Source organism: Triturus cristatus, chromosome 3_1 (assembly GCF_964204655.1).
Source record: "Triturus cristatus chromosome 3_1, aTriCri1.1, whole genome shotgun sequence".
NCBI classification, from domain to species: domain Eukaryota; kingdom Metazoa; phylum Chordata; class Amphibia; order Caudata; family Salamandridae; genus Triturus; species Triturus cristatus.
This window is the reverse complement of record NC_140583.1, coordinates 574,832,202-574,848,128: the sequence shown is the minus strand read 5'-3', so window position 1 is coordinate 574,848,128 and position 15,927 is coordinate 574,832,202. Positions and strand designations below refer to the sequence as shown.

Below are 15,927 nucleotides of genomic sequence, written 5' to 3'. Positions count from 1 at the left end.
GAGGGAGAAGTTTTGCCGTTTTCTCGCCTCCGGGTCGGCACCAGGCTATGTGGAGGCAGGGGGGGTCCCCGCCAGGCGAGTAGATGCCAGGATGGTCAGGATAGTCGACGGATCTTCTCCCGAACAGCAAGAGCCTCACATCGGTGCGGCCATCTTGCTCGGCGCCCTCTAGCGCCCCCCGAGGCTCCGAAGAGCTTACCGGCGGTTGATGCACCTCAGTGAGGAGGTTAGTCCTCACGGCCGCTGCAGGTAGCTCCAGGTATAGGGCCTGGGCCGCCCTGCGCAGCACCACAGAATAAGTCGCACCCTCCTCTGTAGCCACAGAAGGAGGAGAGATGAAACCAGTGTCAGGCGAAGTGTCTAGATCACTGGCATCCCCCAGCTCGTCTGCCTAGTCCTGACTTAACTGGCACTGCTGGGTCAGAGGGTCCTCAGACCCCTCCCAGTCCTCCCCTTCATCCGTCTCCTGGTAAACAGGCAGAAAGGACGGAGCTGGGTCATAGATTAAATGCTCACCCACCGACGCTGGACCCGGACTGAAACTAGGGACGGCGTCGTCCGAGGACTGCACCGGGTGCGGCACCATAGGGATCGGCGCCGGCGGAGGAGTTGTAAGGTCAACCGGCGTCAACCGGGATCCAGGCCTGGATCCCACGGGGACCTGCAGCATCAGGACCGAAGTCGACGACGGCGCCGAAGCCGTCGGCTCGCTAGGCCCCCCAGTCGGACCTGCGGGGCCCGGAGGCTCGACGGCGGAACGAGACTCCTCATGGCCACGAGGAAGTCCCGACTCTCACCCGGAGTCGCATGAGGCCCAGGGACCGGAGGGTATGGGGCCGGATGCGACTCCTGCGGCTCCAGCGGAGCCGCGCGGGTGGTGCCACCTGAACCCTCGGCTGAGTCGCGCAACCGGCGAGGGGAGTCAGAAGAGCAATGTCGCTTCTTCGACTTCTTCTTACTGTGCCTCGACTTACCTGAAAGTGAGGACTTGGATCCCGACTAGCGGTGATGACTTCGGCTCCGCGAGAGGTTCCTCGACCGGGACCTCGAGCGGCACGGAGCCGACTGCCGGATCTCGAGGAGCTTGCGGGACCGCTCCCGCCTAGCCTTCGAGGTCAAGGCCCGACAGTCGGGGCACAACTTGTCATCGTGGTCGGCCCCAAGGCAGTAGAGACACCGACGGTGGGGGTCGGTAACCGAAATCAGGCAGTGACAGACGTCACACGGCTTGAACCCGGGCATCCCTACCGGCACCAGGAGTCGAAGTCGACTCAAAAAGAGACAAAAATGCCTGCTCTGGTTTTGCGGATGCGGGGTGTCTCTGAGAGGGTGAGATCAGCGGAGCGGAGGTTCCTCTTGGGTACGTGGAAGGAGACTCTCTCGTAGAGGTATTTGGGTCTGAGGTTGTGGAGGGATTTGTAGGCATGGGTGAGCAGTTTGAAGGTTACTCTCTTCTCGACGGGGAGCCAGTGGAGGTATCGTAGGTGTTGGGTCATGTGTTCGTGCTGTGGGGTTCAAAGGACGAGTCTGGCTGCGGAGTTCTGGATAGTTTGGAGCTTGTGAAGGAGAGTTCTGTTGATTCTGGCATGGAGGGCGTTGCCGTAGTCCAGCCTGCTGGTTATGAGAGCGTGGGTGACGGTTTTTCTGCATTCGGGGGTTATCCAGTTGAAGGTCTTGCGGAGGACCCTGAGGCAGTTGAAGCAGGTGGAGGAGATGGAGTCGATTTGGCAGGTCATGGTGAGGGAGGAGTCGAGGATGATGCCGATGTTCCATGCGTGGTCTGTTGGGGTGGGCGGGCTCCAGAGGGCGGAAAACCACCGGGTGTTGTCCCAGGCGGAGGTGGAGGGTCCGAGGATGAGTACCTCGGTCTTCTCAGAGTTGAGCTTCAGGCAGCTGCTTTTCATCCATGCGGCGACGTCCCTCATTCCTTCCTGGAAACAAAGTCTGGTGTCTTCGGGGTTCTTCGTGAGGGAGAGGATGATCTGGGTGTTGTCGGCATATGTTACTATGCTGAGCCCGTGCTGTCTGACGATGGCGGAGAGGGGGGCCATGTAGATGTTGAAGTGTGTGGAGCTGAGCGATCATCCCTGGGGCACTCCGCAGTTGATCTCTGTGGGTTTGGAGAGGAAAGGAGGGAGTCTGTGTTCTGCCGGAGAGAAAGGATCGGACCCAGGAGAGGGCGGTTCCTCATTTACCAGCGTCGTGGAGTCTGGCTGCGGGAGCGTGATCTGAAACGGTGTCAAAGGCTGCGGAGAGGTCTAGTAGGATGAGGGCCGCGGTGTGGCCCTGGTCGAGTATCATGTGGATGTCGTCAGTGGCAGCGAGGAGGGCGGTCTCGGTGCTGTGGTTGCTGCGGAATCCGGACTGGGAGGCGTCTAGGATGGAGTTATATTCGATGAAGACTGTCAGCTGGGTGTTTATCAGTCTCTCTGTGACTATGGCGGCGAAGGGGAGGAGAGAGATGGGCCAGTAATTTTTCAGGTCTGACGGGTCGGCCATGGGATTCTTGAGGAGGGGTTTAACCTCCGCCCGTTTCCAGTCGTCTGGGAAGATGCCGGATACAAATGAGGTGTTGATGGTACGTCCTAGTTCGGGGTGCGATGGCGGCAGCGGCCCTGTGGTAGATTTGTGGTGGGCAGGGGTCTATGGTGGCACCTGAGTGGGTGTTCTTCATGGTCACGGTAGTGTGTTCGACGGTGGTAGGATTCCAGGTTGTGATGGTCGGCTCCTTGTCGGTGGTGGTGGCGAGGGGGGTGGCGTCCGGAGTCTGTTCGCTGAAGTTGTCGTAGAGGGCCTTGATTTTCAGATGGAAGTAGGAGCGGAGCTTGTTGCAGAGTTCCTGGGAAGGTGTGACGTCCGAGGCTTCGCGGGGGAGTTTGGTGAACTGCTGTGTGTTGAAGAGTTCTTTAGCGTTGGTGTGGATTTTGTTCTTGATGAAAGTCCGCTTAGTGTCTCTTATGTGCTGGTGGTATTCCTTCAGGGTGCTCCGGTAGCTGTTTAGGTCTTCCGTGGTTTTCCGGTTCCGCCAGGTTTTCTCGAGGCGTCTGTAGGAGTGTCTGGCTTCTTGGAGTTCGGTCGTGAACCAGGTAGCTTTCGGGGGGGCGTTGTTAGCCAGGGTGGTGTAGGGGTGTGAGTTTGTTGGCGTAGCCAGAAAACCAGTGGTGAAATTTCTTAGCTGTGGAGTTGGCATTGGCCGTGGTGCAAGGTGGGTCTAGGAGGAGGGTGGTGTTGAGGTGCTCCTCTGTGATCTTGCTCCAATTCCTTCGAGGTGGGCTTGGCTGGGTCCAGTGGGGGTGTTGAAAATGAAGTGTACGCAGTGGTGGTCCGTCCATAGGGGCTGCGAAGTGTGGCTGGGCAGGGAAGGAGCTCTGGGCTGAGGCAAAGCGGCTGAGAAAGCGGAGCTGCTGGAGAGAGTGCTGGCCTGGACCGAGGTCAAGGTTTCACACCTTATGGTTATGGGCATGATACAGTTTTGCACTTATCTGGATCACCGAGGCTAGGTCGAGCTCCAGTATTATCAGCACAGAGCATCCTTTGATATATCGGAGTCCAGTATTACATCTTGAGTTCCTTCTTCGGAGTCTGAGACTATCTCCGCCAACTGCAGGGTTCCATCAGGGCACACCTGTATTCGGCCCAAACTACCACTGCCCTCATGGAGAGTCCTTGGATTAGGTTGATTACTGCCTCTTGTCAGGCCTCTCCCTTGCGAGGATCGGGAAGACCCCGTGTGAGGTACCAAACAGGATTCCGGTTGGCCACTTTCATCCAGCCATTCTCTCACTCCCGTTGCAGAGAAGAAAAATAGGATTTTACCCTTATGTTCCACCCGTAGCTTGGCTGGGTAGTGGAGACTGTATTTAATCCCTATATCTCTGAGCTGTCGCTTAACCACCAGAAACTATTTCCTTTAGTCTTGTACCCTTTGTATATAGTCAGGGTAGATTGCAATGGGGTGACCTTCATATAGTGGCGGACCTTTGGTACGGGTAGCCTGTAAAATAGCATCTCTATCTCGATAATTGAAAAATCAGGCTATTATAGCTCTCGGTGGTGCTCCAGGGCGCGGCGGTGGGACCAGCCCTCCATGGGCTCTTTCCACATTAAAAAACCTAGAGAATCTTTTGGGGGCTATGTTAAATATTGATCCAGTTCTCTAGAAACAGATCGGATGAGGGTCCTTTAGCCCGCTCCGGAATTCCAACAAATCGTAAATTGTTTCTTCTTGACCTGCCTTCGGCATCCTCTCCACAGTCATCCAGTCTTACCACTTTTTTTTTTTGCAGATCAATGACCGTGTCTCTGAGGGAGCGGACCTCTTTTTGCATTGCATCCACATTTCGTTTAGTAGTGGTCACTGTATCTGATACCTCATGGAGGTCACATCTTAGCAAATTGACATCAATCGCAACAATCCTGTGGACCATATCCTCACGATTGGATTGCATCGCCGCTAGTTTGTCTGCGAGAGAGGGGTTCGGAGTTGTAGGGCACAGCACTACCTCCCCTTGCTTCTCCGGGTTTTTGTCTAGGAGGTTTGGGCCCTGGTGGCAAGGCTGCGCATAATTCGAGATATTATTGGCTTGCACCTTGTTGCCTTTGTCTTTCACCATTATGGGACCCTGCTGATAAGTTACACTACAATTACTTATTGTCTGTGTTGGGGCCCAGGCTTCGACACTTCCGGCTCAGGTGATCCTTGGTGTACCTTCTTCTCCCCTATGCTTTGTGTAGCACTGATCCTCTGTGTTTTTTTCTCCTCACTGAGTGATTGGGGTTACCCTACTGCGCATGGACTCTGCCTGAATCGTCGCAGGGACTAAGCTCTGTGTCCCGTTGTCAATGGGCCCTTAGACTCCCCAGCTACCATTGTTTGTTCTGTCAGTTCTTACAACCGGGATCAATTATTGTGCGACCGCTACTTCCCTTGGTCTAGGCCCATTCAGGCTAGTGGTACATCCAGAACGTACCCTCTGTGGCCATTGAATGCAGTAAGTTCCTGTAAGCAGTGTACTCAGAGTCTTCACCAAGTGCGCACTCTGGTTGTAATACATTAGGCTGAGCTCGGGCCAAAGTTACAGAACCTCTCGCTTTGCCCTTTACAACACTTGGGGGGATTGCCTCTTCTTCCAGTTCCCGGCTATGTGGCTTGGAGTTTCTTTTTATTTTATTAGTTGTTGCCTGCATCTTGTAGGGCAATATCTGGTCTATTTTCCAGTTGTCCCTTTCCGGCCGACTTGGTTCATGCCTCCCATCTTCCAAGGTTGGTGCGCGCTTTTGTGTTTTGTTATCTAGTCTTTACCCCCTTATGGCACGCGTATCCCTTCCTCTAAGCTTTCTGTGACAAATCCGGCCTTTTGAGACTTAATGGGGCCTGTGTCCCCTGGGCTTATATCGGGTCCCCCTGGTGTTGCATTGAAAGGGACACGGTCTCTGTTCTCACCTAGGTTCTTACCGCCGTGGTTACAACCTCCTCAGTTTTGCATCCGATCCAGTTGGTTGGATTCTGGTCTTTTTCCCCCTGTTCTATCTTTACATCTCATGCCGACACTGCCCCTGGGATTCATCAACAGGGCAGCTCTCCCCACCTAGCAGAGTTACCGCGTTGCCTCTGCCGTTGGGACCCGGTCTTTTTCAGCAGGATAGTCACCCGCTCCTCAATAGTACGTTTGTTCGGGCCCCTTAACCCTCACGGGAGTCAATCAGTACCGCAGGCTCCTCGGCCACTGCAACTTCGTGTTTGCCGGCCTCCACAATTGTGCGATCTTCTTGTGTCGCCACCGCCGATAACTCCATTGGTGGGAGCTCTCCTACTCTTCCAGAGCTCTGCCCAACAATTCTTACTAACGCCGTTCACCTCGTCCCCGCAGGTTGTCGTCTCCGCTGTGCTTCGCCAGAGATAACTTTCCGATGTTCGGTTGTTGCGCTGAACCCCGGAGTCTGAAATTACAGTGCTCGACTCCTGTTCATAATAGAGCAAGGGAGGATCCGTGGGGCTCGAACTTCCCAGAGCTTGCCTGCCAGCTAAACAGTCAGCAGTGCCGTCCTCGATTGTGAGCTACTTGTTCTTCTGCTTATTTTGTCGGGTCGGTATCACTGACACACCGCAGGATTATGGTGGATTCCTTCACCACCCACAGAAGCTCCAGCACACGTCTACACGGCCATCTTAGCAGGACACGCCCCTGTCCACACTACTGTTTGCTGTACTTGAGCTTCTCCCAAATATCAAGCTATGGATGCCAAATTAAGTTTTAGCCTTAAATTTCAAGTTCTTTCACATTTGTAGAGCGTTTTAAAATATTCAATTTCATATTTTCTCCTTTATGTATATGTACTGTATTGATCTGCTAATATTCTATTTTTTAAGGTGCAGAACCCCTCAGCAGGCAATGCAAACCCCAGGGGTCCGGAAACCACAGACTAAGACTGCTTACCAGCTCTAGCCTGTAAAAGATAGGTCTTCATCCTGTCGTCAACATTTTTGAAAATGCACAGAGTGGGTGTGGGAGTTCTGCCTGTGAGTGCTGGGGCCCCTGGACAGCAGAGTCTCCTTTGTGCTGGGCTTTTGGTGTCCATCTCCGCCATCCTAGTCTGCACATTCACACTCTTTTATCCTCCTCTCCAAAACAAGTGTCTATAAGATTGGGCATGCTCCATTCAAGACTCCAGTGCTACCACAATATCCATATCAGTTTCTTTTGTAGATATAGAATGACCAGGAGAACGTCGGTCTTCTTTACCTGCCAAGGCTTCTAGTTCCATTGGTTGCAAGAGGTCATTGACAATCTAGCACAACCTGAACCACTTTTCTAACCCTTATGATTCCGAAGTTATGAGGCTGAAGTCATGGTCACCCTTTCCTTCCTCGAAAGCAGTGGCTATTGCTGCCCCCCTGACTGCATATGTATGTATGTAGTATGTATGCAAGGTAAACCTAGCTGGTAAGCAGCAAAGCACCAAGCAAGAGCTCCAGTTATGAAAGATGATTATGTATAATGATGCAGTGAAAGTGTAGGTTCCAATTCAATTCAGTATGGTGGTAGTGTACTTTGAAAATATGAGCCTTCATCTTTCTAAACTGCATGAGACTAAGAGTAGTTATGAACTCAAGTAGGGTGTTGTAGATCCTGGGAGTGTACATAGAAAAGGTACTTCATCTCCATTTTGGCGATGTCCCAGCTACTGGTGAGGTACATACAACAGGAGGTAGATAGTTTCTCGGAGAGATAAGCAAGGATGTTATTTCCAATAGCAGAAATGAGCAGAGTTTATAATAGAACATCTTACTCCAAATGGCAATTGTCACACTTTTTTACCAACTGTCACTGCTAAAAAAGTTAGTCCTGTCCATGCTTTATGAGGAATATAGTGTTTTGTATGTACTATTTACTCACCTGATAAAAAAGAAGCCATATGTTTATGAAGTAAAGAACTAGAAGATGAGTGGGGCATGACATTAGTTCAGAGTCTCAAGGTCCCTTCACTTCCCTCACTATGCCTTGATTACTCGTTTTCATTACTCAGAGAGAGTTGAAGGTTAAACAAAGTTCTTTGGCTATCAAATAAGGAGTGTAAAAGTACTATACCCCTTGAATGCAAACAATCTTGCCCCCACAGGTTAAGAAATCAGACCATGGAACCAGTAACCTTAGACTGCACCAGGACCCAAGTAAATGGCCTTCCTTGCAGAGCATAAGAAATATTTAGATACTTGAATTTTATTAGGAAATCTAATTTCCATCTAACACTAAAATTTGTGTGTGAAGGGACTTCAGACAATAACTCTGAGAATGCCCCAGTGCGTACTGACAGGGGTGCCCAACATGCCTATATCCGGTGGCTATAGGGCCACATTCAATTGAATGGTATCGGACTTCCTTCTCCTGACACAAAGTGAATTTATTGTATGGCAAATGTGTTTACTTTGTTAATCATACCAACAACATGTAAAATACAATAAAGATATATTTTTAAAGCGAATGCCCAGATTCTTCCCTAGTCAGCAATGAATAGTAAATTAAAACACTTCCGGTTCCTACCTGAAATGGGTAGCGTCGGATGGACAGGTAGTCCGCAAGGATGTCCAACATGCGTACCATCTGGGAGAAGATTAGAACACGGTTTCCTCTCTCGTGTAGCCTTGTAAGGAGCTTGTCCAACAGAATCAGCTTACCACTGCTCTTGATGAGGGACTAAATAAAAATAAGAATAAATCAGGTGGTTAAAGATCCTTGTCTACAAAATGTGCATGACCCTAAATCAATATGTCCATTCGTTTCAACAACACAAAAGAAGCTAATCAACAAACCAACAGCCATAAATACGTAGCAGTCAATGAATCATCTGAAAGAAGAGTGACTTGAACGCTTGAATCATTCACACAGTCATTAAAATGCTTTGTAGGGAATATGCTACTTACCAGTATGCATCTGTTCTTGGCATGTAGAGCTGCAGAGCCACACACTTAGGATAGTAGATCGCCATCTGGTGTTGGGCTCGGATGCTTGCAGGTTGTTGTTGTCTTCGGGAGAAGTCTTTGGTCACGAGATAGGGGACTCCTCCCATGGACTACAGTGCGCATGGGCATCCATTCCATCCTCAGATTGTTTTTCGCCATGATGGGAAATGATGGAGTTTATAAAAATAAAGAAAGGATGTCCATGTGTAATGTCTAAGTAAGACGATGCTGGAACAGATACAGGTCCCGGGGAGGTGGGTGGGCGTGTGTGGCTCTGCAGCTCTACATGCCAAGAATAGATGCATACTGGTAAGTAGCATATTCCATTCAAGGCATATGAGCTGCAGATCACACACTTAGGATAGACTATATAGCAGTGTCTCCCCTAGCGGTGGTCAACTGTATCAGTTGCAGCAATTTGGAATAAAGTTTTAAGGACAGCCTGACCCACAGAAGCTTGTTGTTTGGCTTGCACGTCAACACAGTAGTGTTTAGTGAAGGTGTGTGTTGTAGACCATGTGGCTGCCTTACAAATATCTTCTAAGGGAATGTTTCCTAGGAATGCCATGGAAGCCCCTATTTTGCGTGTGGAATGCGCTCTAGGGGGAACTGTTAGAGTGCGTTTAGCCTTGTGGTAGCATATTTGGATACATTTAACTATCCACCTGGCTATTCCGGATTTGGAAATGGGGTTGCCTTTATGTGGTGGAGAGAAAGCAACAAACAATTGTTTGGTTTTGCGGAATGCTTTGGTTCTGTCAATGTAGTAAAGTAGGGCTCTTTTAACGTCTAAGGTATGAAGAGCTCTTCCAGCTACAGAGTCTGGATTTCGGAAGAACACTGGTAGCTCGACTAATTGGTTAAGATGGAACGGAGAAATGACTTTTATGTAGGAATTTAGGATTTGTTCTAAGAACCACTTTGTTACGGTGTAGCTGTAGGAATGGTTCTTGTATGGTTAAAGCCTGGATCTCACTTACCCTTCTAAGGGATGTGATAGCAATAAGGAACGCTACTTTCCATGTAAGGAACTGTAGTTCGCATTTATGCAGAGTTTCAAATGGGGGACCCATGAGCCTTGTGAGAACAATATTTAGGTTCCACACTGGAGAGGGTGGTAATCTGGGAGGAATAATCCTTTTAAGACCTTCCATGAAGGCTTTGATCGCTGGTACTTTAAATAATGGCAAGTGTTGTCGATTTTGTAAGTAGGCAGCTAATGCTGCTAGGTGAAGACGTATGGATGAGTACGCTAAATTATATCTTTGCAAGTGTAGTAAGTAGCAAATGATGTTCTGGATGGATGCATCCAGTGGACGTAAATCATTGTTAGTGCAGTAAATGGCAAATCTTTTCCATTTTGCAGCATAGCAGGCTCTAGTAGTAGGTCGTCTGGCCTCTTTTATAATATTCATGCAGTCTGGTGGTAGGTTGAGGTAACCGAACTCTATGACTTCAGGAGCCAGATCACTAGGTTCAGTTGATGTGGATCTGGGTGTCTGATTTCTCCATGGTTCTGGGTTAATAAGGACGGGGAGAGGGGCAGTTTTTGGTGTGGAACTAGAGAGAGTTCCAGCAGTGTTGTGAACCAGGGTTGACACGCCCATGTGGGAGCTATTAGTATCAGCTTGAGAGACTGTTGCCTGAGTTTGCGTACCACGAATGGAATGAGTGGGAGAGGCGGAAAAGCGTACACAAATCTGCCTGACCAGTTCATCCATATTGCATTGCCCTTCGACTGTGGGTGGGGAAATCTGGCGGCGAAGGTTGGGCATTTTGCGTTTTCGTGTGTGGCGAACAGGTCTATGTCTGGTTGGCCCCATTTTTGGAAGAATGGGAGTAGGACTTGGGTGTAGTTCCCATTCGTGTATCTGTTGGGTTTGTCGACTCAACAGGTCGGCAATCTGATTGTGAACTCCTGGAAGGTGTTCTGCTAGCAGGTATATGTTCTGGGGAATGGCCCATCTCCAAATGTTCTGTGCGAGCTGGGACAGCTGGAGAGAATGTGTGCCTCCTTGTTTTTGTATGTAATACACGGCTGTCATGTTGTCCGTCCGGACGAGGACAGTTTTGTTCTGGAGATGTAATTGGAATGATTTTAGTGCTAGGAATACTGCCAGTAGCTCCAGGTAATTGATATGGAGCCCTTTTTGTTGAGTGGTCCATGTGCCCTGAGTGGTGTGTGTTAGGAGATGGGCTCCCCATCCTGTGAGAGATGCGTCGGTTGTCAGCACTATTTGTGGAAGAGGCTATAAGAACGGCCGGCCTTTGGACAGGTTTATGGTGTTCCACCATTTTAGAGAGCGATGTGAGCGGCTGTCCACCAACACCAGATCTGCCAGTTGTCCGTGAGCCTGATTCCACTGACGTGCTAGACATTCTTGCAGGGGACGCATTTGAAGTCTTGCATAAGGCACAATGAAGATGCAGGACGCCATCATGCCTATGAGTTGCATAAACACTCTTGCTGGAAGAGAGTGTTGGGTTTGAAATTTTTCGATAATAGCTTGTATTTTGGCTATCCTGGCTGGGCTGGGATATGCTAGTGCTTTGGAGGTATGTATGGTGGCTCCCAGAAATTGATGGATGTGGGAGGGTTGGAGATGATATTTGGGATAGTTTATTGTGAATCCCAAGTTGTGTAAGATTTGAATAGTTTGGTGAGTGTGTAGGATGCACTTGTTGAATGAATTGGCTTTTATGAGCCAATCATCTAGATATGGAAAGAAATGAATTTGTTATCTCCTGAGATGCGCTGCTACTACTGCTAGGCATTTGGTGAATACTCTGGGTGCAGTTGTTCCCCGAAAGGAAGGACTGTAAACTGATAGAGTTGTCCGTCCACCACAAATCTTAGATACTTCCTGTGAGCAGGATGCATGGGGATGTGAAAATAGGCGTCCTTGAGGTCTAATGTGGCAAGGAAATCGCCATGTTGTAGTAGTGGGAGTACTTATTGAAGAGTGATCATATGGAAATGATCTGAGTTTATGTACTGATTTAGGAGTCTGAGGTCCAGGATTGGCCTGAGCGTCTCGTCCTTTTTGGGGATTAGGAAGTACAGTGAGTATACTCCTGTACCCTGATGTTGTAAGGGAACTGGTTCTATTGCGTGTTTTTGCAGCAATGAAAGCACCTCTTGTTTGAGGAGCGTAAGATGGTCTGGTGACATATAGCGTTGCTTGGGTAGAATGTGTGGGGGGGTAGTGGTTAGTTCCAGGCAGTAACCATACTGGATAATTTGTCTTACCCACTTGTCTGTTGTGATGGAGTTCCAGACAGGTAGGAACTGTTTGAGTCTTCCCCCGACTGGAGTGGAATGGTCTGGGGGGAGTGGAGGAAAGTCACTGTTTTGTGGCGGGAGAGGTACGAGTGTTGGTACTGCCTCGACCTCGTCCCTTGGTGTTGTTTCCTCTATATCCTCCTCTAAAATATCCTCTACTGGGGGATGTTTGTGTAGAGGATTTGAATGTGGAGGAGGTGTCTGCTCCAGTGTTTTTGGAGGCTCCCCTGTAGAAGGAGCGTCGAAAGGAGCCACGTGGTTGTGGAGACTGCAATGCTCCCATGGATTTAGCAGTCTCGGTGTCTTTTTTCATTTTCTCAAGTGCAGTGTCTACTGCTGGTCCAAACAGTTGTTCCTGATTAAATGGTTGGCTAAGTATGGTAGTTTGTACCTCTGGCTTGAAGCCTGAAATGCGTAGCCATGCATGGCGTCTAAGGAGTACACTTGTATTTATTGCCCTAGAGGCAGTGTCTGCGGCGTCAAGTGCACATTTAAATGAGGCATTTGAGATAAGTTTTCCCTCTTGTATAAGGTCATTTGCCTGGGCCTTGTATTGGTCTGGTAGGTGTAGTATTAGGTCTTCTAACTGATCATAGTGAGCCCTATCGTAGCGTGCTAATAGGGCTTGAGTGTTGGCGATACGCCAATGATTAGCGGCTTGTGCTGCTACTCTTTTGCCTGATGCCTCTAATAGTTTGGATTCCTTGTAAGGGCGGTGTATCTCCTGTAGTTTGGGAGTTGGCACGTTTCCTTGCGTTGGAAACGACCAGGGAAACCAGAGGGAGCTGCCCTTTGATGTAACAAGGGTCTTCTGGGGCAGGTCTATATTTTTTCTCAATTCTTGGGTTGAGTACCCTGGCCCGTACGGGGTCTTTAAACAACTCTGTGGCGTGTTTTATGACCCCTTTAATCATGGGTAAAATTTGAACTGACTTTTGAGACTGTTCAAAGGTGTCTAAGAGGAAGTCTTCCTCGGGTGCATCGGAGTGCATGGTGACGCCATGATAAAGTGCTGCTCTGTGCACTAGTTGTCCAAATCCCAGGTGGTCATCTGGAGGTGATGGTTTGGAGGGATATGGTGTAGGGTCAGGCATATCTGGGAGAGGGTATGCCCAGTTGTCCAATGGTACAGTATCTGGGTTTGTGAACGGATTATTAAAATCCTCCGGATCACCTGGATCACCCCCGCCCCCTCATCCTGTGGGGGTGGTGTATGTGATGGAGATGGTAGAGGTAGTGGTGGTGTAGGCAGAGGGGGTGGGGTAGGAGGTGGAACAGGAGAGGAAGGAGGAATTGGGGATGTTGCCGAGTCCTTCTTCTTTATAGGAACTGGGGCAGGTGTATCCGGTTTCCGTTTCCTACAAGGTACAGCAGTGACATGTCCAGTTTTTGGATTAATATAGATCCTTTTTTGTGTTGGATCTGGGTGGAAAAGTTCTTGGTCTTGAGGAACAGACTTTGGCGCCGATTTTTTCGGTGCCGATCGAGGTTTTGGGTGATCGGTAGAGTCTTTGGCTTTAGGAGGTGTATTATAGTCCTTAGCCGATAGTTTCGGTGCCAATGAAGGTTTCGGCGCCGATGAAGGTTTTGGTGCCGTAGTTGAGTCTTTAGGCTTGGGAGCTTTCGGTGCCGGCTTGTCTATGGGCCTTGGTGTTTTCGGTGCCGAAGGTACCGGAGCCGGTTTCGGTGCCGAGAGGTCTTGTGTCTTCGGTGCCGAAGGTGCCGGTGGCACAATGATATATGGTTTTCTTGGGCCAGAGCCAGTGGAAGGCTTGTGTTTCTTCGGAGCCGAGCCCGAAGGCGGGGCTTCTGAAGGGTGTTTTCAGTGTCGACTGGGGCCAGCTGGCGAAGTCTTGACCAATGCCTTTGGTTTTGGAGGGATTGGGGTAGGGGCAGTATTACTCACGTGTTGCCCCGGAGTAATGGGGTCGTCTGAGTCGTCTGCTTCTGAGATAATTTGAAGTTCCTCGGAATCTTCTTCCGGGACATCGGGACCCTCCTCGAAGATGTTCTCTGGTTCCGGGGCTGGTCTGGGTGCCATGATATGGCGTCGAGCTCTTCAATCCCGAATGGTCTTTTTGGATCGAAATGCGCCGCAGGCTGGACAGCTGGACTCGTTGTTTTCCGGCGAGAGGCACAGGTTGCAGACCTTATGATGGTCACTGTGTGGGAATTTTGCTCCACACTGGGGGCATTTTTTAAACGGCGTCCTTTCCATGAGCCGTAGACCTTACGGCACGGATAGGTCCAATCGCCCGCGTCGATGTCCGGAACCGGTCAACACCAGATGCCGATCTACTATCCTAAGTGTCTGATCTGCAGCTCATATGCCTCGAACACATTGTTACCAAGTCATGTTCAAATGATACTAACTATTCACTTAATTAACTATATCATTATATTAATCAAATTACCTCTATAAAAATTTCTTATTCACCAGAATTCCAAACAAACAATTCCAAGCCAAACTGAGTATTTTATGTATGTCTGCCCTTAGTCCTCCACTCTCTAAACATGTGGCCAAACCCACCTGTAGAATTTCCAGCCTAGTTTCCTTCTCTTTTTCAGCATCTTCAGGAGCTTTTATCAGGAAGCAGTGGTTACAGCATTTTTTCAACTCCATCACAATATTAAGGAAACCAGACGTACTTCCCCTCGTCCCTTTCGAAAGAGCCTTGTAATTCCTTGTTAAGATCCATCTACAAGCAGACAATATCATAAAGATGCAAGGCACACTGTATTCCAAAATAGCGAGTCTGTACTTTATCAGAATGCATTTAACTACATCTATGATAGCTACAATAAGTACCAAAATCAATCACTGAACAATAGCATTTCATTGGCAATTCACGTCTGCTGCCAAGAGGAATTCTGAAATAGGTCTATCATGTTTATTATTCAATTCTATGCACACAGTCAAAATATTCTAAGATACTAACAGAGCAACACTTAAGAGAATAGCAAACACGCATACTAAATGGTGGTTTAATTATTCATCCCATGCCACAGGTGCTTTTACTGAAAATGATTTGTAGCCCCCGAGGGTAAGGGTAATTTGGAGATTGTGAAGAGCGTTTTATTTTGACTTTGGAAATCTCTGGGAAAGATATCTGGCATTATTTCTGATGAAAGGTTTCACAGGGCTATGCATGCAATATGGCGACATGCAGGAGTCTGTAGTTTCTGCAGACTCCTGCATGCAGTGCAGACAGACAGACGATATCTCAGGCTGGTCATGGCTAAGGCAGCTGCATTCTGAGCTCTTTGTAGCTCATTAATCAAGGATAAAACATTGCAGTACATCAGTGGCAAGATAATCAAGGCACCCAAACATAGCGCACAAATATTATCAGACTAAAATCGGTTTCGTTTTATGTGGAAAAAAAACATTTTTTTGCTACGCTCTTTGCCTATTGGGAAAGTGTGCCATCAACAAGAAAATCCAGATTACGTTATCTACCAGGAACAAGTTAAGATAGAATTGTTTTTGGAGTGGGGTGCTACGGAAAGTAGAAGGTTCTCGCAAATGTTTTCTCCTTAACGGTGATTATTTAAGGAGCTGAAAGACATCCAGTTCTGACTGTTTCCTAACTGTACTGTTTCCTAACTGTGAGCACGTTTGGTCCAATTACGGGTCCTGATGCCAGACAGCACATAATAGAGGATATGATGGTCTTCTAGAAAGGCCTGAAGCTGTTGGGATAAACATTTGTCAAGTACTTCCTGTAGTTAAAATAGTTAGGATCTTTCAAAAGTGTTATGTGTATTCTATCTGAAACAACAGACAAAAATACACAGTTTAACATTTTTAGGGGTTTAAAAAAACACCACATCAAATCAGCCAAAAGGAATTCAGTATACATTTGATGTAAAACATCACTGTTTTTGCCATTTTTTTTAACAAACAAAAAAACGAAAGTAAAAATGTAGACTTGATTTTGATGTTTGGGGCACTTTGCACTTAAGCCTTCATAACTTTTTCCTCAAAAGGTAACCTGGCCAACTATGTATCCTTTTTTGCCCACTTCTTGGAGATTCTAAAGGTAACCTGGGTTTGTAGATTCTCCTTGGACTGAACCGAGAAAATAGAAACAATATAACAAAATGAGTTGTTTTTTTTAAACTAGGAAAAAACATGCTGTGCAAAATAACGTTTTTTTTTTTACACTAACGGTAACATCAA

General features: G+C 48.3%; 1 protein-coding gene across 2 annotated transcripts in view; it reads right to left on the bottom strand.

Annotated features, from left to right (window-relative positions):
* Positions 1-15,927, bottom strand: part of CHD2 (chromodomain helicase DNA binding protein 2) — a 1,941,047-nt gene that overhangs the window by 1,159,589 nt on the left and 765,531 nt on the right. For both annotated transcript variants that reach the window (XM_085644496.1, XM_085644497.1), the window contains 2 exons: positions 14,275-14,443; positions 8,043-8,195 (listed from right to left, as the gene is read on the bottom strand). In XM_085644496.1, coding sequence (XP_085500622.1) covers positions 8,043-8,195; positions 14,275-14,443 — 322 coding nt within the window. The remainder of the gene's footprint in view (positions 1-8,042; positions 8,196-14,274; positions 14,444-15,927) is intronic.